This window comes from Peromyscus eremicus, chromosome 19 (assembly GCF_949786415.1).
Source record: "Peromyscus eremicus chromosome 19, PerEre_H2_v1, whole genome shotgun sequence".
NCBI lineage: Eukaryota > Metazoa > Chordata > Mammalia > Rodentia > Cricetidae > Peromyscus > Peromyscus eremicus.
In genome coordinates, this window is record NC_081435.1 from 51,470,927 (window position 1) to 51,493,296 (window position 22,370).

The 22,370-nt window shown below is 39.3% G+C and overlaps 1 protein-coding gene across 1 annotated transcript in view; it reads left to right on the forward strand.

Annotated features, from left to right (window-relative positions):
• Positions 1 to 22,370, forward strand: part of Wdr7 (WD repeat domain 7) — a 290,638-nt gene that overhangs the window by 62,733 nt on the left and 205,535 nt on the right. The window contains exons 15-16 of the mRNA XM_059246685.1: positions 19,482 to 20,251; positions 21,804 to 21,892. Coding sequence (XP_059102668.1) covers positions 19,482 to 20,251; positions 21,804 to 21,892 — 859 coding nt within the window. The remainder of the gene's footprint in view (positions 1 to 19,481; positions 20,252 to 21,803; positions 21,893 to 22,370) is intronic.

Consider the following 22,370-nt stretch of genomic DNA (forward strand, 5'->3'; position numbering starts at 1 on the left):
AACATGGGTGAGGAGGGCTGTTGGTTAGTTTGGTGTCAACTTGTTACAATGTAGAGTCATTTGTAAAGAGGGTCTCTCAGTTGAGAAAATGCTCCACCAGACTGGCTTGTGAGCAAGGGCCTCTTCATGATTAATGACTGATGTGGGAGGGTCTAGGAAGTTGTCCCTGAGTTGTATAAGAAAACAGGCTAAGTAAGCCAGTGAGAGTAAGCCAATAAGTAGCCTATTTGCTTCTGCTTCAGTTCCTGCCTCCAAGTTTCTGCCTTCTTTTGATGATGGACTATGATGGGGAAGTTTAAGTCAAATTAACCTTCTTCTTCAACTTACATTTTGGTCATGGTATTTTACCATAGCAATAGGAAACTAAGACAGCAGGTATCTCTACAGTAAGAGTCCTTTGAACATATGCTCAAGAAGGATATAGCTGGGTCTTGTGGTAGGTATGTTTTCAGCTTTTTGAGGTGCCTTCTTACTGATTTCATAGTGACTGTAGTGGTTTGCACACCCAGAAGATTTGAGTAAATGTTCCTCTTTCATAGAATCCTCCTTAGCACATGCTGTCATTTGGTTTATTTATTGATCTTTGCCATTCTGACTGGGGTGAGAGGAAATTTGAAAGTAGTTTTCATTTGCATTTCCCCAGTGGCTAAGGTTGTTAAACTTTTAAAAAGTGTTTCTCAGCTATTTGTTTCATATTATGAGAAAACTTTTTAGTTCTACACCCTGTTTTAAAATCTAAAATTTAAATTTAAATTTTAAAATAATAGTTTTCTTGATGTTCTGTTTTCTTGAGTTCTTTATATATTTAAATACCTGATAGATGTTGATAAACTGATAAAGATTTTTTTTCTAATTCTATAGGCTGCCACTTAGCTTAAACAATGGTGTACTTTACTACATAGAAGCTTTTACCCTCATGAGATCCTTGTTAGTAATTGTTGATCTAAATGCCTATGCTATCACTGTCCTCTTCAGAAAGTCTTTTCCTATGCCAATGAATCCAAGTGTATCTGGTTTTCTGCTGAGATCCTTCATCTATCTGGAGTTGAGTTTTGTGCAGAGTGATAGATAGGGATGTATTTCATTATTCTACATGCATCTATTCAGTTTGACCAGCATGATTTCTTGAAGATGTTGTATTCTCTTCAGTGTGTATTTTTTGCTTTGTCAAGAACCAATTGTCTTGCTGGACAGTGGTGGCACACGCCTTTAATCCCAGCACTGGGGAGGCAGAGCTAGGCGGATCTCTGTGAGTTCGAGGCCAGCCTGGTCTACAGAGCAAGATCCAGCAAAGGCGCAAAGCTACACAGAGAAACCCTGTCTCGGGGAAAAAAAAACCCCAACAACAACAAAACAACAACAACAACAACAACAAAAACAACAAAAAAACAGGTGTCCATAGGTTTGTGGATTTATATCCAAGTCTTCAGTTCTATTTCATTGATCACCATGTCTGTTTTTATGCTAATACCATACTGTTTTTATTATGATGGCTCTGAGGTACAATTTGAAATCTGGGATGGTGATACCTCTAGCAGTTCTTGTATTATTAAGGATCATTGTAGCTAGCCTGGATTTTTGTTTGTTTCCCTATGAAGTTGAAGATTGTTTTCAATTTCTTTGAATAATTGTGTTGGGATTTTGATAGGGGTTGAATCTATAGATTGCTTTAGGTAGGATGGCCATTTTGCATGGGGACTTGCAATTTTTTTTGAATTTTTTTTTCTTTTCCTAGTCTGTATTAAACTTCCTATGGACAGGCATCAAGTGTTTCTTAGTTTTATTTTCAGTGTTTACTGTAGTATAACTACACTACATGTGTAAATTACTTACAACATGCCCAAGACATTTAGGGAGAAGTTTGTGTGGAAGTGTAGATTGAAATCCTATTGTGAAGGTATTAGATAGCAAAACTGAGGGTTTAGAGACAATTCTATGATGTTGAGTTGTTTTGAAAGATTTTGTTAAAAAAATTTGTCCTGTTTAGTGATATCTAATAACAGAGTACTAATAAATGTCACCATAGTAAAGTAGTAGGCTACTGTGTTGATACAGTGAAAGATCACGAGGGCCAGAAATGGGATTAGGCAGTGAAGATAAAGAAGAGCTGGCTTGTGTTCTACAGTGTAAGTTTAACAAATACGTCCTCACAGATAAGCATGAGAAGATTCTGACTTTCAGGATTGTTTCAGAGACATAAGCCCAGTGCTAATAATAGAAATGTAGGGTCTATAGAATAGGCTCTGAGAATTTTAATAGGAGATGTTGCCTCTTCTAGGTGGGAGTATAAGCTGGATGTATGAGTGAGAGCAAAACACTGAGAAGGAAGTACCAGGTTGAGAAGATAGAGCTGTGTTGTCAAATGCTGTCTTCTAAGCAGAGTAGCTGGCAGCATCTTCATCAGAACAGCCTTAACTGCTTGCAGGAGACCCTCAAGATGAGGCCAGTTACCACTCCCTGATAGAAGAAGAGAGTAGAGAGACTCACATGAGGTTCCAGCCACTCCTTCCTATGCTCTCCCAACTGTATATAATTCTGCCCAAATTGCATGTAGTCAAGTCTCATGATCTTAAGGTCTCCAGAAGTGATAGAGTATATTGAGTTTGGAAGGTTAATTGAAGTGGGGCTCCCTCTGTAGCTATGGAGAAGTCATGATCCATGGTGGAATATGACTTTTTGATGGTGGAGTTGCTCTGGGCTCATCTCTGCTGTTGTAAGTAACCTTCACCTGTGGTCCACACTTACTTGTGGTTATAGGATAAGATTTAGAGTGTAGTTAGGAATTATGCTGGTCTAACAAAGTGGCTGCAGTAGATTCTCTTTATGATCAATGAACTCACGGCTCTCAGAACTTGGCTGGGTTTCTGGTACCAGGCCTGCCTCCTTCCTGTTGAGTGGTCTTTAAGTCTACTTGGACAGATGTTAATTACCACCAACATGTGAATGCCACCATTGCATCTTTGTGGATATCTTGCTGTGGTGGTCACTGTTATGGTTTGTAGGTGTTATAACAAATAGGACTATTAGTTTCTGCCCTCTTTGGGCAGCTTGCATAGTATTTTCTGGTACTATGGAAGCTAGACCACAGGAAGTAGCTTTCAGATTAGATCCAGCTCAAATAATCTGAGTTCTGTGTGTGGTCTTCAGCAATAGGGGCTTACCATCAACACAGGTAAGTGTACTTTACACCCTTTATCAAAGAAGCTTCCCTCTACAGCAAATGGAAACCATTACGAAAAATCACAACTGGACATAATGCAGAAATCAGTGGATTGTGGAGAGCCTAGCACAAATGGATACATCTGCAGCCTAGTTCCTGCATCATGTTCAGTGTTGAAGTACATGTTTTTAAGCTTTGTGGGCCTGATTTGTCACAGGGACCTAACTATTTTAGTGTGAAAGCAGTTGTGGGTAATATGTGAACAAATGAGTATGACTCACAGTGAAACTGTTCATGAAAGCAGGTGGAATGCTCTCTTTGCTGACTCTTGCCTCAGAAGATAACATTTTTTAACTTCAGAGTTGTGGGTGTAGTTTGTCCCTGGAATGGCTTTTGCTTCATTTTTGGAAAGCAGTTAAATGGAATACTTGAGTATGGCTTTTAGTGACAAATGTGTCTGTGTTCAAATTAAGTCTCTAACTTGCTAGGTGTGGGTCGTGTTGAACAAGTACCCACCCATAGCCTCTTGTCACTCTTGAAACAAGAACCACACTTAGGCAGTGTCCTGTGAGACTCTGTGTTCATATGTATGCCTCCTTCCTTTCATTTTAGTCTTTAACCTTTGACATTCATTGACTAATGAACGAATAACTCGATTTAGTACATTTTAATCATTTTGAATATACTGCAAATGCTTGGGATGTAATTATAGGCTAAAGATAGACTATTATCTTTTTTTTTTTTTTTTTTTTTTTTTGTTTTTTGAGATAGGGTTTCTCTGTGTAGCTTTGCGCCACCTTTCCTGGATCTTGCTCTGTAGACCAGGCTGGCCTCGAACTCACAAAGACCCGCCTGCCTCTGCCTCCCAAGTGCTGGGATTAAAGGTGTGTGCCACCACCGCCCAGCTGACTATTATCTTTTAAGATACGGGTTTCAAGTTGTGTCTTCAGATGGTCATATCCTTGAGGGGCAGAGTATGGCAAGGGAAGAACTTTGAAGATACAATGTTTATTTAGGTGGTAAGAAAACGAAGATGAGTCAATGGAAGAGATAAGAAAAGTTGCAAATATATGTCTAGCTCGCCCATACAGTTGAAAACAACCCTTTGTTTAAAAAAGATATGTATCAGCAATTGATCAGAGACTGAAATAACATTAAGAACTAGGGGTAAAATATTTTTAGATTTAGTAATTAGGAACATGCCATTGAGAGTTGTTTTGGTAGAGTGAGTTAGGTCAGAAATTAGGGTAGAGTGAACTGAGAAAAAATGAGGTGATGTGGAAGTAGAGAGTGTGGATGAAATTTGCCTTTAGTGGTTGACAGAGAAAACAGAATTGCTGCTGTGGCTGCATGGTCAAGGGCAGGGTTTGTGTCTTGTTAGATCACCAAATGTGCTGGAAGAAGGGATAACTTGTAGGTTGACTCAGTGTTGAGAGCAGAATTTAAGAGTTGATGATGGTGATGAAAGAGAAAGAAGTGAATAAACCAACCTATTCTTAGTGGATAAAAGTAGGCTTTGATATCTACTAATAGGAAAGAAATGGTTAAATATTACAGCTAAGAGGGGAAAGGTATCCTGGCATGTAGCTGGACATTTTCCTATGTTCCACCCAGTCCCATAGCCACTCAAACCCAAGTGAACACACAGAGGCTTATATTAATTATGAACTGGATGGCCTATGGCCCAAGCTTCTTGCTAGCTAGCTCTTATATCTTAAATTAACCCATTTCTATTAACCTATGTTTTGCCATGTTTTCCGTGGCTTTACAGGTGTGCCATTACATGTTGCTCCCTGAACGGCAGGATGGCATCTCCCTGCCTCTCCTTTCTCTTCCTGTCTATCTCCCTTGGATTTTCCTGCCTGGCTTCATCCTGTCCTGCCATAGGCCAAACGGCTTTATTTATCAACCAATCAGAGCAACACAAATTCACAGTGTACAGAAAGACATCCCACAGCACTGGCAGTCGAGAGCCAAGGAATACCACAGAGTCCCACTGCACAACAAACCTCACACAGGAGATTTATTGAGAGGGAAAAACCCAGAAGTGTGACTGTCTCTGAAGCACAGAACTGAGCAGAAGACAGGGTTTTATATAGCGTTTCTTGAGGGTATGGTGGGGAGCTTTCCAGGGTGGCCTGCGATTGGAGGGTTTATGTGACCTGATCTTGGAGCAAGCTTAGGGATTGGTGATATTTTTCTCTGTAGGACAGGGCCTGGCCATTCTCCTGCCTTGGGGTCCTGGGAACAGCCATTACAGGTCTTAGAGAAGTCTGGAGACAGCCTAACCATTGAAGCTCCTCAGTAACAGGGAACACTGCCTCTGCTGCCCTAGTTGGTATGAATAGCCAATTGTTATAATCTCTTAGGGGTAGAGCCATCTCCTTTTTTAATCTTCCTATGTTTAGCATAGTCATGTACTAGATAAGGAGTTAGATTTATAAAATAAAAGTTTATACTCGCCTGTAGATTACATGTATTTGGTGACTGTATGAATGATATGCTAAGAAGATTGTCTGAGTATCTAGACTGTCACTGATGAGTTTTCTTATAAAGAATTTGGTATAGACACTGGTTCTTAGGATAAGACCTTGTGGGATAAGTCCTTGTCTTAGGTCAAAGGCCTGTAGTATATGATTTTTCTGCTCAACACCTTTACATTCACCACCTCTGACATAAGAACAGGGACGATACCTTGAAAGTGTAATGTTTTGTATACCATAATAGTTATACTTAGAACCTCTATGTTTTCTGAATACTTTCATTCCATGTGCAGTAACCAGAGTTCTTCTCTTCCTTTTTTTTTTTTAAATTTTTAGTGATGGAAACAAAAATATACCTAAAAGCAAAGTTTCCCTGTCTTTTATGGTTCCTCAAACTTGACCTTGGCCTCCAGCCTGGCCTTGCATTTCAAGGCTGGGTCTCTAAAGACATCCTTGTTGACAACAGTTTTGTTCAAGGGGATGTCCACAGAGTGCCTTGTGGGCATGAGGTGATTGTAGTTATAAACTTTCACAAAGGACTTGATCTTTCTCATCTCTAGGGGATTTTCTTTTTGCCCATGAGGCTGTTACTTTTGGGGGGAGAGTGGTTAATTCCAGTGACGAAGGCATAGCTGTAAGGGCAGTCCGAGGTGCCATCATCAATGTTCTTTACCAGAGTAGTGTCCAGCCAGGACCAGCACCACTTTCCCAGGTTTCATGAACTTGCCCATTTCGACAGCAAGCAGCCAGTACCCAGCAGAAACGAATTCTTCTCTTCTTTTATTAGCATACTAAAACATGGACTTCCGTGCAAGGCATCAGCTGTAATCCCACCTAGCACTTGGGGGGTTAGGCAGGAGCATTGTTGGAGTTTTAGTTCAGCCTTGGTTGAACATAATGAGGCCTTGATCTACTGCCTTCCCCACAATGGGCTTTGTGTATTCTATGAGATGCCTGTTTCTATAGCACTTACGAAAACAGGGGCTTGGGGAGCAAACCTTTTTCTCAAGTTTAATTTCTTGATGAGAAACATTCTTCTTCCTAGTGTTTGAAGAATATACTGAATGTGCATGAACTCTGGTAACTCAGCTTGATTATTGTGTTCTTGATTTTGTTGTAAATAAAATTGTAGCTAGAGTTTTCCTGCCTGGTCCACAGTCAGGACAAATCTCTCTCACCTGCCAGACCCACAGCCACTCAGACCCAACCAAGTAAACACAGAGACTTATATTGCTTACAAACTGTATGGCCGTGGCAGGCTTCTTGCTAACTGTTCTTACAGCTTAAATTAATCTATTTCTATAAATCTATACCTTGCCACGTGGCTCACGGCTTACCGGCATCCTCACATGCTGCTTGTCCTGGCGGCGGCTGGCAGTGTCTCTCTCTCAGCCTTCTACTTCCCAGCTTTATTCTCCTCCTTGTCCTGCCTGGCCAATCAGTGATTTATTTATTGACCAATCAGCAACACTCTTGACATACAGAACATCCCACAGCATATAATACATGCACATCCTCCTTATTAGCTTGCAGGAGTGCTGTATTATTATCCAGGTTGTTTCTTGATGAACCTCTTTCCTTTCTGTTCTCCTCTTAGCTAGGGGCTGTGGCTACTGTAAGTCTCTACTACTCTTTGTGCAGTTTTCTTAAAATGCAATATTTGGATTTTAAATATACCATTGGACTCTCCCTCCCCTCCTTACCCCATCCCTTACTTTTGGTTTCTCTTTCAATTGTTCACTTCCTCTAATGGGGGAGAGGCCCAGGACATCATGCATGCTAGGCGAGTGCTCTACCATTTTGAATTTCTTTTAACATGCTAACTTTTATATTTTCTTTTTAAAGCCTTCTATTAGATTAAACCAATATTTAAAGGTTATTTTTATTCTCATTATGCTTGCTACGGATCCTGCTGGTGTTCTTTTAACCTTTACCCTAGAGACTGTAATGCATGTCTCTTGCTTATTACAATGTAAAAATGGATTGTTGCTATTATAATTTTCTTTATAATTGTAGGATCTCCTAGCCCTCATATGTGATTCTTTATCTTTAATTCTACTTTGAGCAGTTGAGGTTATTATGATAAAAATACAAAGGTTCTTGACTAATTATTAATATTTTGGCATCTTGGAGAATTAAGTTCTTTTAGTATTTGTGAAGAAATTCTGTTCTTTATTAGAACATATAAAATATTTTGAAACTTTGACTTTTATATTTCTTCTGCTACAAAATAATTGAAACAGTCAAGTTTTTTAACCGTTTATTGACTAATTAGGCACTGGGAGCCAAATGAATAAGACATGGTTGCAAAGCTCTGTAGCCAGTGGCATGGTGAGAAATGCAGGAAGTATTGCAAAAGTCTGTCCTAGCCCGAGGTGATCAGGATTGGCTGTTTGGAGGAGGGATAAGTGGAATCTATTGATATGAATGGAGGAATGTTGCAGTGGGCTCAGCATAGAGGGGTGTGGAGAGACCCTGCTCAGCCAGCATTGCTAGAGCTTCAGCTGGAGACCAGTAGTGGTGGGAAATAAAGGTGAGTTTATCTTGGACCAAGGGAAGATGCTGAGACTTTTACCTTTTGCCTCAGTGCCTTTCAAAATTAAAAAAACAAAAAACAAAAAACAAAACACAAACTTTAGAGTTTGTTACTCAAATGGAATTTTACATGAAAACCAGTCAATAAATTTGATAAGAAGGAGTACAGTGGAGAATTTAAACTCAATAGTTGAATTGAATTGTATTCAGTGGGAGCTGGTGATTGATTGGGTATGAGTAATAAGGAAGGTTTATCCAAAGGTCCCCTGATTGATTGAGTAGAAAGTGGCTCTGTCAATGTGATATTGAATGTACGAGCAGGTTTTATAGGGACAGTGAAGAGCTGTTTGCTTGGTATATGGTGAACCAGAGGTGCCCGTGTGTTACATGTCAGGATATTTGTCAGGTGGTTTAATTTAAGGGTCTGAAACCTGAGGGAGTCATAGGGCGATGGGGTACACACACTGATGACTCCTTGATATATATGTCTGGTTCTTAATTCCATGGAAGTAAGGGAGATTATTCATATACAGACTCTTAAGAAATAGCAGCTCTAGGACTGGAGAGATGGCTCAGTAGTTAAGAGCACTGGCTGTTCTTCTAGAGGTTCAATTCCCAGTACCCACATAGCAGCTCACAACTGTCTAACTCCAGGTCCTCGGAATCTGACACCTTTACACCAATGCACATTAAATAAAGTTAAATAAATTATAAAAAAAGAAATAGCAGCTCTAAAGGGAGCAGGATGAGGCAGGATTAGGATAGGAGAAGTAGACATATGAGGGGGGCAAGGGGAATGTGCTGATCAACCAAGTGGAACTCAAGATGGGCAAGGCAGACGCCATCACTGTGTTAAAGGCAATCACCATCAAACCTTCGAAGGACCGAGTGCACTTGCCAGCCAGCTCAGAGCATCCTTTCTTCAGACCGTCTTCCCGGGGCAGAACCTGGGCTGTATAGGTGGGAGTAGATCTAGTGAGTGAAGTTTGTATGAGAGGAGATAGAAGGAGCACGAGCAGTTCGATGGGGATGTGGTTTTGGAGGCAGCAGGGAATGCCTTTAGCTGAAGACGAAAAGCCAGCAGAGAGGGCAGCTTCAAGATGGGGAAGTGAGAATTGACCATTGATAAACAAGGAAATTCAATTCCGGGGCAAAGCAACAGGCTTTGTTGTGGAAGAGGAAAACCTCATTTTCTGAAACTGAAGAGAAGTAGGAGGAGAAGCTGCATGTTTGAATGGGTATTTCTGGGGTTAGTGGATGGGAATGAGGAGAACACATTTCTAAAGCTTATGCTTTTTAGGGGAAGTCTGATGGGTAAGCTGGGGTACTGAAGTAGGGAACTGAGTGACAGAGGTCAGGGCAGAGAGTGGAAGCTAAAAACAAGGAGAAAGATGGACTGCATTTTCAGTTGTAATGGGCTAGAGTAAAGGCGTATGGGGAAAACAGAGGGTATATTTTCTCAACTGTTGCAGAATTGCAGTCCTGTCATTTAGAGATTAAAGAAGGGTATTGAAGAGTAGTTGTGAAAGGTTGATTGGTGTGGTTAAGCATAGGGTCACAGTTGGATGAGGGAGGATGAGGCTGTCTAGTGGTCTTTGAAGAAGTGGTGGACTCCAGTGACGTAATGCTCCTATGAGGGCAGTTACCAGACTGTTGCACTTGAAATCACCTGGGATCTCTAAAATTTGTCAGAGCTGCCCAGCTCCTACCACAGCTACTACTTCCTGATTCCATTTATATGCAGGCGCAGCAGTGCATGGAGTTTTTAGAAGGTCCTCGGTCGTCCTAATGTGCAGCAGTTTTTGAAGTGCTGCTCTGAGGATGAAGAGCAGGCATGGTGGAGTTTTCCACTAGTTCAGCAGGAGGGCAAGATGACTGGAGTTGAGACAGCCAAGGACCTGTGAGGCTCTCTATGGTTCTCAATCTTAGGTGATACAAAAGAATTTTCCGAGACTTTGCTGTTTCCCACTGGGTAAAGAGCCTCACCATCAGAATACAGTGCCATCTGAAAGGCTTTGTGCAGGAGCAAGAATGGAGAATAGAATGGACGTTCACATGCTTCTTCTCATGCCTTGTGAACTAACAGCTAAAGTTCCTGCAGATAACATGCCTTTGAACAAACTAGCGATAAACTAACTAGATATTATATTTTAAGAACAAGACCAACATAAGAAATCCATCATTTTCCTGTAGTGATACTAAACATCCCATCTATAGACTCAGTGCATGTTCATGTGCAATAAAACCTTTGTGCCATTGCCTGGCAAGTCACATGAATGACATGTAATTAGAATACCAAGTTTCTTGAACAGTGTTGCCAAGTACTGACATGACTGTAAAGAAATACAAAGTGAACTGTTTGTAAAATAAGCAAATGTAACCTTAGTAATTTGCTTTGTTACTGAATATTCTGTGCTTATGTGCTATGCGCCCTCCTACTTGAAATTGTGTTATGTCCTTTAATAAAGTCCCTGGACCACTAATAGCCACAGGTAATAAGTTGAAGATCACTTATCTACATGTATGGTGAATTTTCCTAGAATGATCAGGAAGGCTTTGAACCTCTGACAGTGACTTTGAAATTTTAATCTTTTTTTCAATATGGAACTCATATAGTGACATTTATGGGTTGATATTGCACACCCTAAAATTACCCTTGGAGGCAGTCAAGTTTTTGTAGCTCCGAGAATAGTAAGTAGAATTGACTGTTTCTCACATTCATACCTAGCACACATGCATTCACACTCACATCCAACAGCATTCAGGCTTGCTGCAAAGTGTCTGTCTCAGGCAAGTGGCTGGGAGGAGGAGGAGGAGCTGGGAAGAGAAAGACAAAGGCAGGGGGAGGGACTTTTGTGAGCATTAATCAGGGTTTTAGTATTTATGGTGCAAAATTTTTGGTTTCTAGTCTTTTTTGTGTGTATTTCTGTAATTGTGGCCCTTGATTGCTGGGACCCATCCACCACTGGGGATGGTCGGGAGAATCTTGCAGCCTGACTCTCGATGTTTGCTGTAACTGAAACACCTCATCTGAACTCCTCAGCTGAGCCTGAGTCCAGGACTGTCAGCCAGCAGAGCCAAGTCAGGCCGTCAGGGTCCCCTGATACTCCTTCCTCTCTGATCTCTGCTACTTGGCTTGCGTTTCTGTCCTAACACCACCTCTATTGTCTGACATGTGAACAAGCGGGCACAGTTGTCTCTATTTCTTTTTCTCTACATCTGGTTGTTAATCTCAGTACCAAGTGATTGTTGTGAAAACTGTCCTTTGCTCTGTACTGCTTCAGATGTGTCCCTAGACTATCCACTGGACACCTAGCACTTTGCTGTGCTATTTTTCTACATTTGATGCTGTATCATATCTAATTAGATTACAGAATATTTGTAGGAAGAAACTGTAGCCACATTCTAATTATGACTTGAAGCAGCAAAACAAAGCTGGCACCTCTAACACAATTGGAAAAGTGTGCCTTCCAGTGTGTTCAACGTTCACTGCTGGTTGAGAATGACTGCTCTGTAGCATGTGGACAGAGGATTCCATTACGTTCTTCCCAGCTGTCCCTTGACTCAGTGTAAGTAGCCTAGTATTTGAGGGTTCTTTCCTAACTACACCCCTTCTATCTCTCGAGTCTCTGTGGAACTGATACTGAGAACTCTTAACATCTAGTATAATTCAGAACACGTGGGAAATGACAGGTGTATGCAGAAAGAACGATTTCCTCCTACATTTTCACCATGGACTTGTGTGTTCTCCAAGTGACTGATGAACCTTTTAGCTTAATTTTGTCTTTAGCTTGAAAATGGGCATAATTGGGTTGTAATGAAGTTAAATGTTACAACATGCTCCAAACATTTACAATAGGTATTTATTGCACACTGGTTTAATACTTGATTGTTGAGTGATTTCTGCATTTGTTCAGCGTATGTTGGGTTCATGCTATGAACTAGGCCCTGAGCTAGAACCAGTTGGAGAGTGCTTTAGACACACCCACCTGGAGCAGATGCTGGCATTGAGCAGCTCCTGTTCTGGCCTGGGAACCAATGTGCAGTTCATAATGTGGCTCTCAGACTACTTAAGGTGTGGACCAATGGGAGAGAGTCCCAGAGAGATGATTGATCAGCAGAGCCATTGGGAAAGCTTTTCTGAAGAGAGGTAGGCTTGATATCAGGAGGAAAAGAGGTCCAGGCAGATGTCATAGCATGTTGGATGTCAGTGTGGATAGGAGCAGTGAGTGTGGGCCAGCAGAGCAGTGAGGAGAAAAAATCGCAATTGATGGGTTAGAATCTGTTAAGGTGTGTTTCTGAAATGAGGAACTGCTTACTACATTGATTCAGGTTTTCTGTCTTCTCCTTTTCATTTTACCACGTTTAGTCTTATGCTTTATACTTGTTCTTACCAGGTCAGGCCCCCAGAATCTCACCTTGGCACCATTCATTTAAAAATAAAACAGGGATTTTTGACAGAAGGGTGTGTTTCCAACAGGGCATCTTAGGAGTTGGCAAGCCCCTGACCGTGGTTCTCCTACCACAGCCACCCCGACCACAGGACCCCGCAGTTAGCTGGACTCTTTTGGCCTGTCTCTGATACATTCATTTGGTTTCAAGTGAGAGGATGTTCTCTCTCTTCTACCAGAGAGGGAATACTGCTTGTGTTATCTACTAGCCATCTCAGCCCCGGAAGTGGGTAGTCATTTCAGTACTGGAAGACAGAAAGTTTGGATGTAGGGAAGTCAGCTGCCCATGTTACAGTCATCTGTTACAGAGAGCTTCCAGTCCTGCTGTTTGGGGCTCTCGACTCTTTGGCTGGACTTGGAAGTTTATTTCCTGTGCTGTTGTAAAGACTCTTAATATATTAAAATTTCAATCTCTAATTATTTAATAATTATGTAATAATAGCCTATGAGCTTCAGAAGAAATACCTTCAAAATATTTCTTCTTCTTCTTCTTCTTCTTCTTCTTCTTCTTCTTCTTCTTCTTCTTCTTCTTCTTCTTCTTCTTCTTCTTCTTCTCCTCCTCCTCCTCCTCCTCCTCCTCCTCCTCCTCCTCCTCCTCCTCCTCCTCCTTCTTTTTTTTTGGTTTTTCGAGACAGGGTTTCTCTGTGTAGTTTTTGGTGCCTGTCCTGGATCTCACCCTGTAGACCAGGCTGGCCTTGAACTCACAGAGATCCACCTGGCTCTGCCTCCCGAGTGCTGAGATTAAAGGTGTGTGCCACCACCGCCCAGCTCAAAATATATTTTCTACGTAAGATTTAATGAATGTTTGCATTTAATATTTATAATTACATCTCATTTTTGTCCTGTTAAATAAGTTGCAATAAAATATAAAGATTCTACTCCTTGATATGTTTAATATCTTTTCTTAGTTTGTACTTTCTCTTGTGCTTGTTAATGGAAGCACATGGAAAAGAAAGAAAATGACAGGAATTGTATTACCATGTTATCATTCACACCTGATCGAGAATTCTCATCTCATCCAAAAGCAGGTTTTTAAGATAAATATAGTGTTGTCTGTTTCTAGAGGAGATTTTCATTTTCAGGGTGGTATGACCATGGCCATGTTGTTTAGTTCTCCATGTGACCGGATTCTCTGAGGAACTCATTAGCCTAACAACTAGCATGGAGACACAGCAGTTTCAACAGCAGAGGGCGCCAAATACCCATCTGGGCAGACAGGTTTTCCTGCTATTTCTGTGTCGCCTCCAGTCTTGCCTCCTCCTTCCTCCCTTCTTTTTTCTTGTTACCTAAAATAGCCAATGTTGAAGCCACCTTGTGACTATTTTCTAGTAGGTGAAGAGGATTTCCCTCATCTACTTTAGATTATTTTAAAAGTACAATAAGACATCTATTTATTTTTATCCAATGTACTTTTTACATTTATTATTGTGCACAAGAAAATTTGAAATCCCTTTAAATTACTTTCATCAGTAAAATCTCATGTAAAAAATAAAGGGCACAATTACTGTTTCTTTCTTTTTCCTGCCAAAATAGTTTTTGATATTAAATCAGTTTTTATACTAAGGAAACGTAAGTTGTTTAAACGATTCATTATAAATAGGATACCTATACAATTATGCATTTTATAAAATAGTAAGTGAATATTTTTAGTAAAAATTTTCTTGTAATCTATTTTAGAGTTCAGTATTGATGTTTAAAGAGGAGTCTATGTATATGGTAGACATTCATTTTCTAACCTGTCTTTAATCACTGATTTCAAAGCTAATTCGAATTTAAAAAATATATCACCAAACGCTAGGGAAATGGCTCAGTTGGTAAAGTGGCTGCTAGACAAGCCTTTGGACCTGCCCGAGTTTGGGTCCCTGCAGCCAGGCACTGCTGGGCAAGGCAGTGCACGTAATCCCAGTGCTGGAGAGGTGAATCAGTGAGCACTAAGTTCAGGAAGCCGAACACTGGCCTGCACATTCATGTGCATACACCCACGCCAACACACATACCCAACAACCAGTACTATGTGCATATGCGAGAGACACACACACACATATACACACACACGCAAATCAACATATCTGTCTTGCATTTGATTATGAAAATCAACTAACATAATACTTGGTCGTACAAATCAACTCTACTTTTAGATAAAGCCCATATCAAATGATATTATAGATTGGATTCAGAAAGAATAATAAATCACAAGACTATTTAAAGATAGCATTGAAAACTGTGTTATTGAACAATGATTTCAAAATCAGTGAGCTTTCAAGTCAGGATCAATGAAGTGAATGGTGAGAGCTTAAAAATTCTCGTAGTCAGTGGGTAAAATGCAATGCATTTAAAATCTTAAACCTATTAAAGACCCTTAAAGCATAATATTGGTAGGCAGAGACAAAGCTATCAAATGTTTCAGCAGACTCATCTAGAATTTATTCAGTTATATAAAATGATGAAAACTGTTATATAGACACATGTCAATGTTATTTCTCTGAACATTCTGAATTATTATGTTTTGCTTGTGGGGTCTGCTACATCTGACGTGTTTATATGCTGAGATTCATGCATGCGTTGATGAGCCCTGATATCGGGATGGTAGTTCTATTGTTTTCTTTGGGTTTTACTTGAGATATTATTTTATCTAATGTTCCTGCCACAGGTTCACTTTCAGTTATGAGTCAGGAGTCCAGTATTTTGTTCCCCCTGTGTTTTCTTTTGTGTTATATTTTAAGTCAATTTTCCTTTCCTTAAGATTTCAGATTTCTGGGCATGGTGTCAGATGTATTTAAAATCCCAGCACTGTGGGCTCAGAGGCAGGTGGGTCTCAGTGAATCCCAGGACAGCTGGGGCTCCATAGAGAGAACCTGTCTCAAAACAAAAGAAACCTCACGTGGCTTAATATGTACTTTCTCAAATGAAAATTGCAGTAAATCAGATACTTAAAATAAGCATAAAATAAATCTGTGTACTAGCCTGTCATGTGAGTGTAGATATATGTATAATTGCATTTACTAGCAAGTTGGAGACTCAGTCATTTTCCTTTTTAGCCATTGTCAAGTAGGTTTTCAACTATTTCTTTGAGGACGAATATTTTGTTTTCTTCCAGGCTTGTTTACACAATAGGTTACTCCACAAATATTTATTGAACTGAATTAAATCCTGCTCTGTGATAACTTAAAGATGAATTGTACATCCACATTGCAGGGATTCTAATAAATGTAGCAGAGTGGCCCTTCTAGAACATCCTCATGATTTGCTTTGAAATTTTTGAAAATATCTGATGATTTGAGTGAATCAGTCTGGTCCCAGGTGTATATATTTTATCATTAAGCCAAGAAAACCTTGGAATTTGCTAGATGTTTTTGTTCCTTTCCTGTATCTCATCTTAGTATCACATTCTAGAAAACCAGACCTGAGAGTGACTGACTCTGTCCTTTCTTCACCTTTAGCCAACATCGTCCTCCCAACTTTGAGGGCATCTACTTTTTGTTGTGACAGATTGCCTAAGTCAGTAGATTTGGTTGTCAGGTCTTGGTGGTGTGAGAAACACTGGAATGATGAGTCATCTTCTCTCCTCCCCCCTTCAGCCTTAATGTGTTTTCTTCTGTTATATTTTATCTTGGTAGTGGTGTTTTCTTTGTCTTTTACATTCTCTTTTTGTGTAGTAGAGTGCTATTAGGTACAGTCCTCCCCAACCCCATCCCCACAGGGCACATTCAGTAGCTCTGAGAGATTGTACTAAAGAGAATCTTACAAAGTCACACCCAGTCATGGTATTAATTAGATAACCTTTTTGTTGTGAGCATGTGGCTAACTGCTGGAACACCTTCAGAAGGAGATGGAGATGCCTGAGGAGCTGCGGGTGCTGATGGGCACATGTGTGGCTGACATCAGACGAGACGAGTTGAAGTCTGTCTACCTTCTGGTTTCCTTCTGCCTTCTTTTGTTCAAGCCCTTCTCATTGCTTCAGTAATTTCTTAGCTAAACTTGTTTGATTTTATGTTGTTTGGTTGATAATAATCTCTTTTTTCTAAAAGAATGTTGCAAGTATTTTTCAGAAAAAACATCCTCAGGAGCACTGTGGAGACCTCTTCATTTTACCTAATGTTACCTGTTCCTTCATACCTGTTGTCAGAGCTGTATACCTAGGTCAGTTTTCCTTTCCTTAAGATTTCAGATTTCTGGGCATGGTGTCAGTGTATTTAAAATCCCAGCACTGTGGGCTCAGAGGCAGGTGGGTCTCAGTGAATCCCAGGACAGCTAGGGCTCCATAGCTAGTCACATAGCCAGTGCTAATAACTAGAATAGTTCCCGAACTACAGCAACAGCTTTGAAATAGTGGCTATAATTATTAATTATAATTTTGTATCAATATTATTGGACATAACACATGTATAAGGTTGTACATAATTCACTTGAGTTAGTACTGGTAAGTACAAAGCACTAAGTATAGTGTGTGATATTACATGTTCAGTGTTTCAAAGGAAACAGTGAAGAACAGAGCTTGGAGAAATGAAAGGCTCAAGTACATATTCTTCATTCTGTCCCATCGCTCACATCCTTTGGGTTATTGCACTTTTATCTTGATCATCTGTGTGGCTTCTGCTGCCTCCATTTTATGTTCATGACCCTGCTCTTGCTCCTTTTAAGCTAATAGTACTGTGTCTGGTTATGTGACTCCCTCATTTGGATAGTTGTTCCCGACATTACTGTATATAGTTGTCTGGCTATTCCTTAGACAGATTTGTACATATTCCAGGCCATGCTATTTGGGTCTGATGATCAGGTCCAGGAACCTGTATTTTAGTGGCACACTGGCTTGCAAAATACAGTTCAAAGGCCTCACTGTGGTCTTTAAGCTCTTAGTGAGCTGTGGTCTGGGCTCATCCTCTTGATCACCTGTGGGTTCCTCAGCGTCCACCCCACCCCCTGCCCCCGATTGTCATTGCCACTGTCCTTTTCTGCATTTTTCTTTCTTTCCACCATGAGTGTTTTTTTCATGCTCAAGTTAGCTCTTCTCTGAGGAGCTCCCTGGTCACCTGAGATAGAATTGATAATTTCTCGGGCATGCCCCTTTAGTTTTATATTGACTCTTCAATAGTGTAACATTATCATATTAGCAATATTCTTTATATTGTTGACTATAATATAGAAAGATTTATATCATCCTTTAAATGTCATTCAATTCAGAGAAGTTTATATAAAGGAGGCAGTGATAACATCTGCGTGAATAATTCCTTGAGTAATTCTTGGATGGTGAACAACTTGAGATCTTTTGTGAATGTGGTCCTAGTGTAAACAAATGCAAAGGTCCAATATATGAAACTTTCTGGAAATGAGAGGTGATTTGGTGTTAAGTTACAGGCTGGTGACTGGAGGTGAAATGAAATCTACAAGCAACAGTAGATTCTGGAGGGTGTGTTTTGCTTTGCAGAGAAGTCTGGATTTTCTTCTCAAGTTATAAAATGATATTGATAATCTCTGAAGCTGGAAACATACATAGTCAGGAAGGATGGAAATGGAGACAGAAGAGAGACCAGTTAAAGGAATTTATTGTAACAATTACAGGAAGAATTGATGAGCAATTTGAATAATTTTGTAAGGTTTTTTATAATGTTCTTTGTTCATTCTGCTAGACTCTGATTGCACAGAATGAATAAGGCATAGTTTGTTCATGTTTTGAAATTACCCTGCAGAATAAGGAAGTTATAAGTAACTAAAACAATAACCATATAAATATTTCTGAAATATCTAAATATCTGACACATGGGAGATGGGGAACTAAATGTATTGTTGGCTAACTTTTTCCTGGGAGAATTAGAGTCTTGTCCTCAAAGTGAATGAGATACAATTGATGAGTAAGACATATATATTCAAGGCATTCACTGTACTGATTTGATGTGCATATATGTTGTGATTGAGAATTAGGGCCATGTAGAAGAGGACTAAAAGGCAGACTCATGCAAAAGGAAAAATGAAAGGATTTGTATGTCAGGAGTCACAGATATGGTTCAAGAACCTGTTTGTTTGTTAAAGCTGAAAGGGGGTTTTATAAATGGGCCTTCTATATTTTATTCTATAGATTTATTTTCTAGTTATGAAAAGATAGCATGTGTTATTATGTGTAATTTAAGAAATATATAAAATCTGTACAAAATGTTCTATGATTCCATCAAAAAATAATTGCTATTTCCATTCTGGTATGACATGTATGGATTTTACAAGTACACATGCATACACACAAGCATGACGTACATGAACTGTCCAGTATACATTCTTGTCTCCATAAGACAATGTCAGATATGGAAAGAATGGAGGACCCGGCCTGAGGAGCCTCTACACTTTGAATAGATTTGGCTAAAATGGACAGAAAATAAAGGAGAGAAGTAGAAGGAACATGGTCAGGATCTCCTTACTCATGTCTGAAACCCGAAGACTTGACTGTCTTTGGAGGGAATTTGGCAGGGGAAAGACTGAAGGTAAGTGCCGAAGGAAGGATTTCAGTGCTCAGTGCTCCAGAAGGACCACAGCTTCTTCAGGGGCAGCTACAGTTCATTTTCAGAGTCTGCTAATGTTACTGAAACCAATTTTAATGACGAAGGAGACACCCACTTCAGTAATAAGAATTTATTAATGTATACTTGGTTTTAAATTAATTGGTATTTTAATGATTGTGTCAGTGTAAAGTCATTGTATAAGCTCATATCTTTTACATGTTGCTGGTTGGCAAAGATATTTAATTTTCTAGAAGCCCTAAAAAATAGCTTCATAAACATTTTAATTTAGCTATTTATTGCTCATTAATGAATGTTGAGATTAAATACTTTGATTGTAACTATTTTTAAAAAATATCTGTTGCAGGGGAATTTACCTAAATATTCTCATAACTCCCTGATGGTTCAAGCAATAAAGACAAACCTAACAGATCCGGACATCCATGTGCTGTTCTTTGATGTGGAAGCTTTGATTATTCAACTCCTGACTGAAGAAGCCTCTAGGCCGAATACTGCACTTATTTCCCCAGAGAATTTGCAAAAAGCATCTGGCAGTTCAGACAAAGGGGGCTCTTTTCTAACTGGGAAACGAGCAGCAGTTCTTTTCCAGCAAGTGAAGGAGACTATCAAAGAGAACATAAAGGAACACCTCCTCGATGAGGAAGAGGAGGATGAGGAGACGATGAGGCAGAGAAGAGAAGACAGTGACCCTGAGTACCGGGCCAGCAAGTCCAAGCCGCTGACCTTACTAGAGTACAATCTAACCATGGATACTGCAAAATTATTCATGTCCTGTCTTCATGCCTGGGGTCTGAATGAGGTTCTGGATGAAGTCTGTCTTGATCGTCTCGGAATGCTGAAACCGCACTGCACAGTGTCCTTCGGTCTCTTATCGAGAGGAGGTCATATGTCGTTGATGCTTCCTGGTTATAATCAGGCAGCTGGTAAACTCCTTCCTGGGAAAGCAGAAATAGGGAGGAAGCTGCCAACAGCTGAGGGAGTAGGAAAGGGGACCTACACAGTGTCTCGTGCCGTCACCACTCAACATCTGCTGTCCATCATATCGCTGGCAAACACTTTAATGAGTATGACCAATGCGACTTTCATTGGTGATCACATGAAGAAGGGCCCGACCAGGTGTGACTATGTAGTTTGATTTTATTCTTTATTTTCAAAAGGGATAAATGACCATACTCTATTTTTGTTATTGTTTGTTGCTCTTTTTTTTTGGGGGGGGGGCTCTGTGCACACTTACACTTTAGTGTCACATTAGTGATTCCCATTTAAACTATAAAGCAGAGGCATTTCTAAAATGCTTAGTTTAAAACACAATACAATTATAGCAATATTATATATGTGTAGTCATACTTAGTTGCTATTTTAAATGGCTTTACAGTATAAGAGTTGGTCACAGAGGATAGCTCTTGAATAAATTAAATCTTTAAAATTTTTTTATTAAAGATGATTTATTTTTTCTGAGATAACCCTGACTAGTCTGTAAGTCAGCATAGACAAAGGCCAGCCTTGAACTCACAGAGGCTGGCCTAACTCTGCCTCCTGAGTAATGAGTTTAAAGGTGTGGGCCACCACAAATAGCATTATTTTTTTTAAATTATGTGCTTATATGTGTGTCTGTGCATGTGTGAATGTAGATGCCTGTGGGGTCCAGGAGAGGATGTTACATTCCCTGGGGCTGGAGTTACAGGTGGTTATGAGCTGCCCAATGGGGTGCTGGGAACCACTCCAGTCCTCTGCAAGAACAGTATGTGCTCTTAACTGCTGAGCCATCTCTTTGAGCTCCATAAATATAACCTTGAATTTATAGCTTGTGGAAGTTTGAATTGACATTCAGTTCAAATGTGTATCCATTCACAATGCTTTTCATTGTAATCTGTATGTGGTAACGATGTGTCCAATGATTGGTTCTGGAATGTGGTAATCAGTCTAGTCCAAATTTTGCAATAGGGAAGAGAAAATAACTTTTAAAACAGACTACTTTAAAAACAGAATATTTTGATGTTTTTAAATACTTAGCCTGAATGCAATTTCTCAAAGTTGTGAAGACAACTTGTTATTATGCTTTATTAAAGTTGACCACATCAGTTTTTTAAACCTAAGAAATACTTAGATAGCATTCATTTTGTGCCATGTTTTCTTGTAATTACCCTATAAAAATTCAATGTCTTTAATCTTGTAAATACTTTTATATGGGATTATTTTGAGCCAGAGTTCAAAAGAGATACCTTACCTCTAGACTCCAAGATTTCTTTATGCTTTATTGCTATATATATGGTTAAATACTTTTCAAAGCAGTATATTATTCCATGAATTCCTAGGTGCTAGTGATAATGGGGTAGGCTGAAATTCTAGGATGTTACTAGTAAAGAAGAGAAGGTGAAAAATGATTTTTGCCTGTGAATAGTAGTTCATTGGAGTGTTCAAAAATATGTTTTAAGACTAACAGAAAGTAAAAATTTATTACAAAAAATTGTATTTTCTACTTCATAATCATGTAGTTATTTTGCCAGTATTTGAAATGGACAGCATAGATAGTACAAAACTTAGAAAATCTTTTTGAAATCGTAAATTGAAAATGTTCTTTGTATGTTTCTTTTCGATCTAGAGAATGACATTTTGAATAGCTCTGGAAATAAGAAAATGTTCAATGTTTCTTTTTCTTCTTTTAAAGGCCACCTAGACCGGGCACCCCAGACCTTTCTAAGGCAAGGGGTTCCCCTCCAACTTCCAGTAATATTGTGCAAGGACAGATTAAACAAGGTAAAATTAAATCTTACTAAGTAATTGGCGTGACATTTCAGCTGTAGAAACTGAGAAGGCCTTGCTAATGTATAATCATAATATTTTGTTTGTCTCAGATTGTTAAAAGAGAGAAAAGTTGTTATATTCCAGATGTAAATATGGATAATTAAGATGTCAGTTACAAATAAATCAGATTTATTTGGAAATTGATAACTGAGCATATTTCAGATAATTTTATTATATGGTCTTTGGCCTAATTTGTATGTATTAGGGCCACCTTAAATTGACAACAGTAGTTAACTGTGTGTATCTTAAGTTTAAAAGTTATGCCTTTTTTTTTAAACTCTCCTTGGGAATGATTGAAATCATAGATTTATGTTACAACTAGTCTTCTACTGTCTGCTAGTGGTGTCCACATTGCTGTTCACAAGTTGAGATTCTATTAAACTGTTCTTTATTTTATATAATATACCATAACTTTCATTGTTTTTGTTTT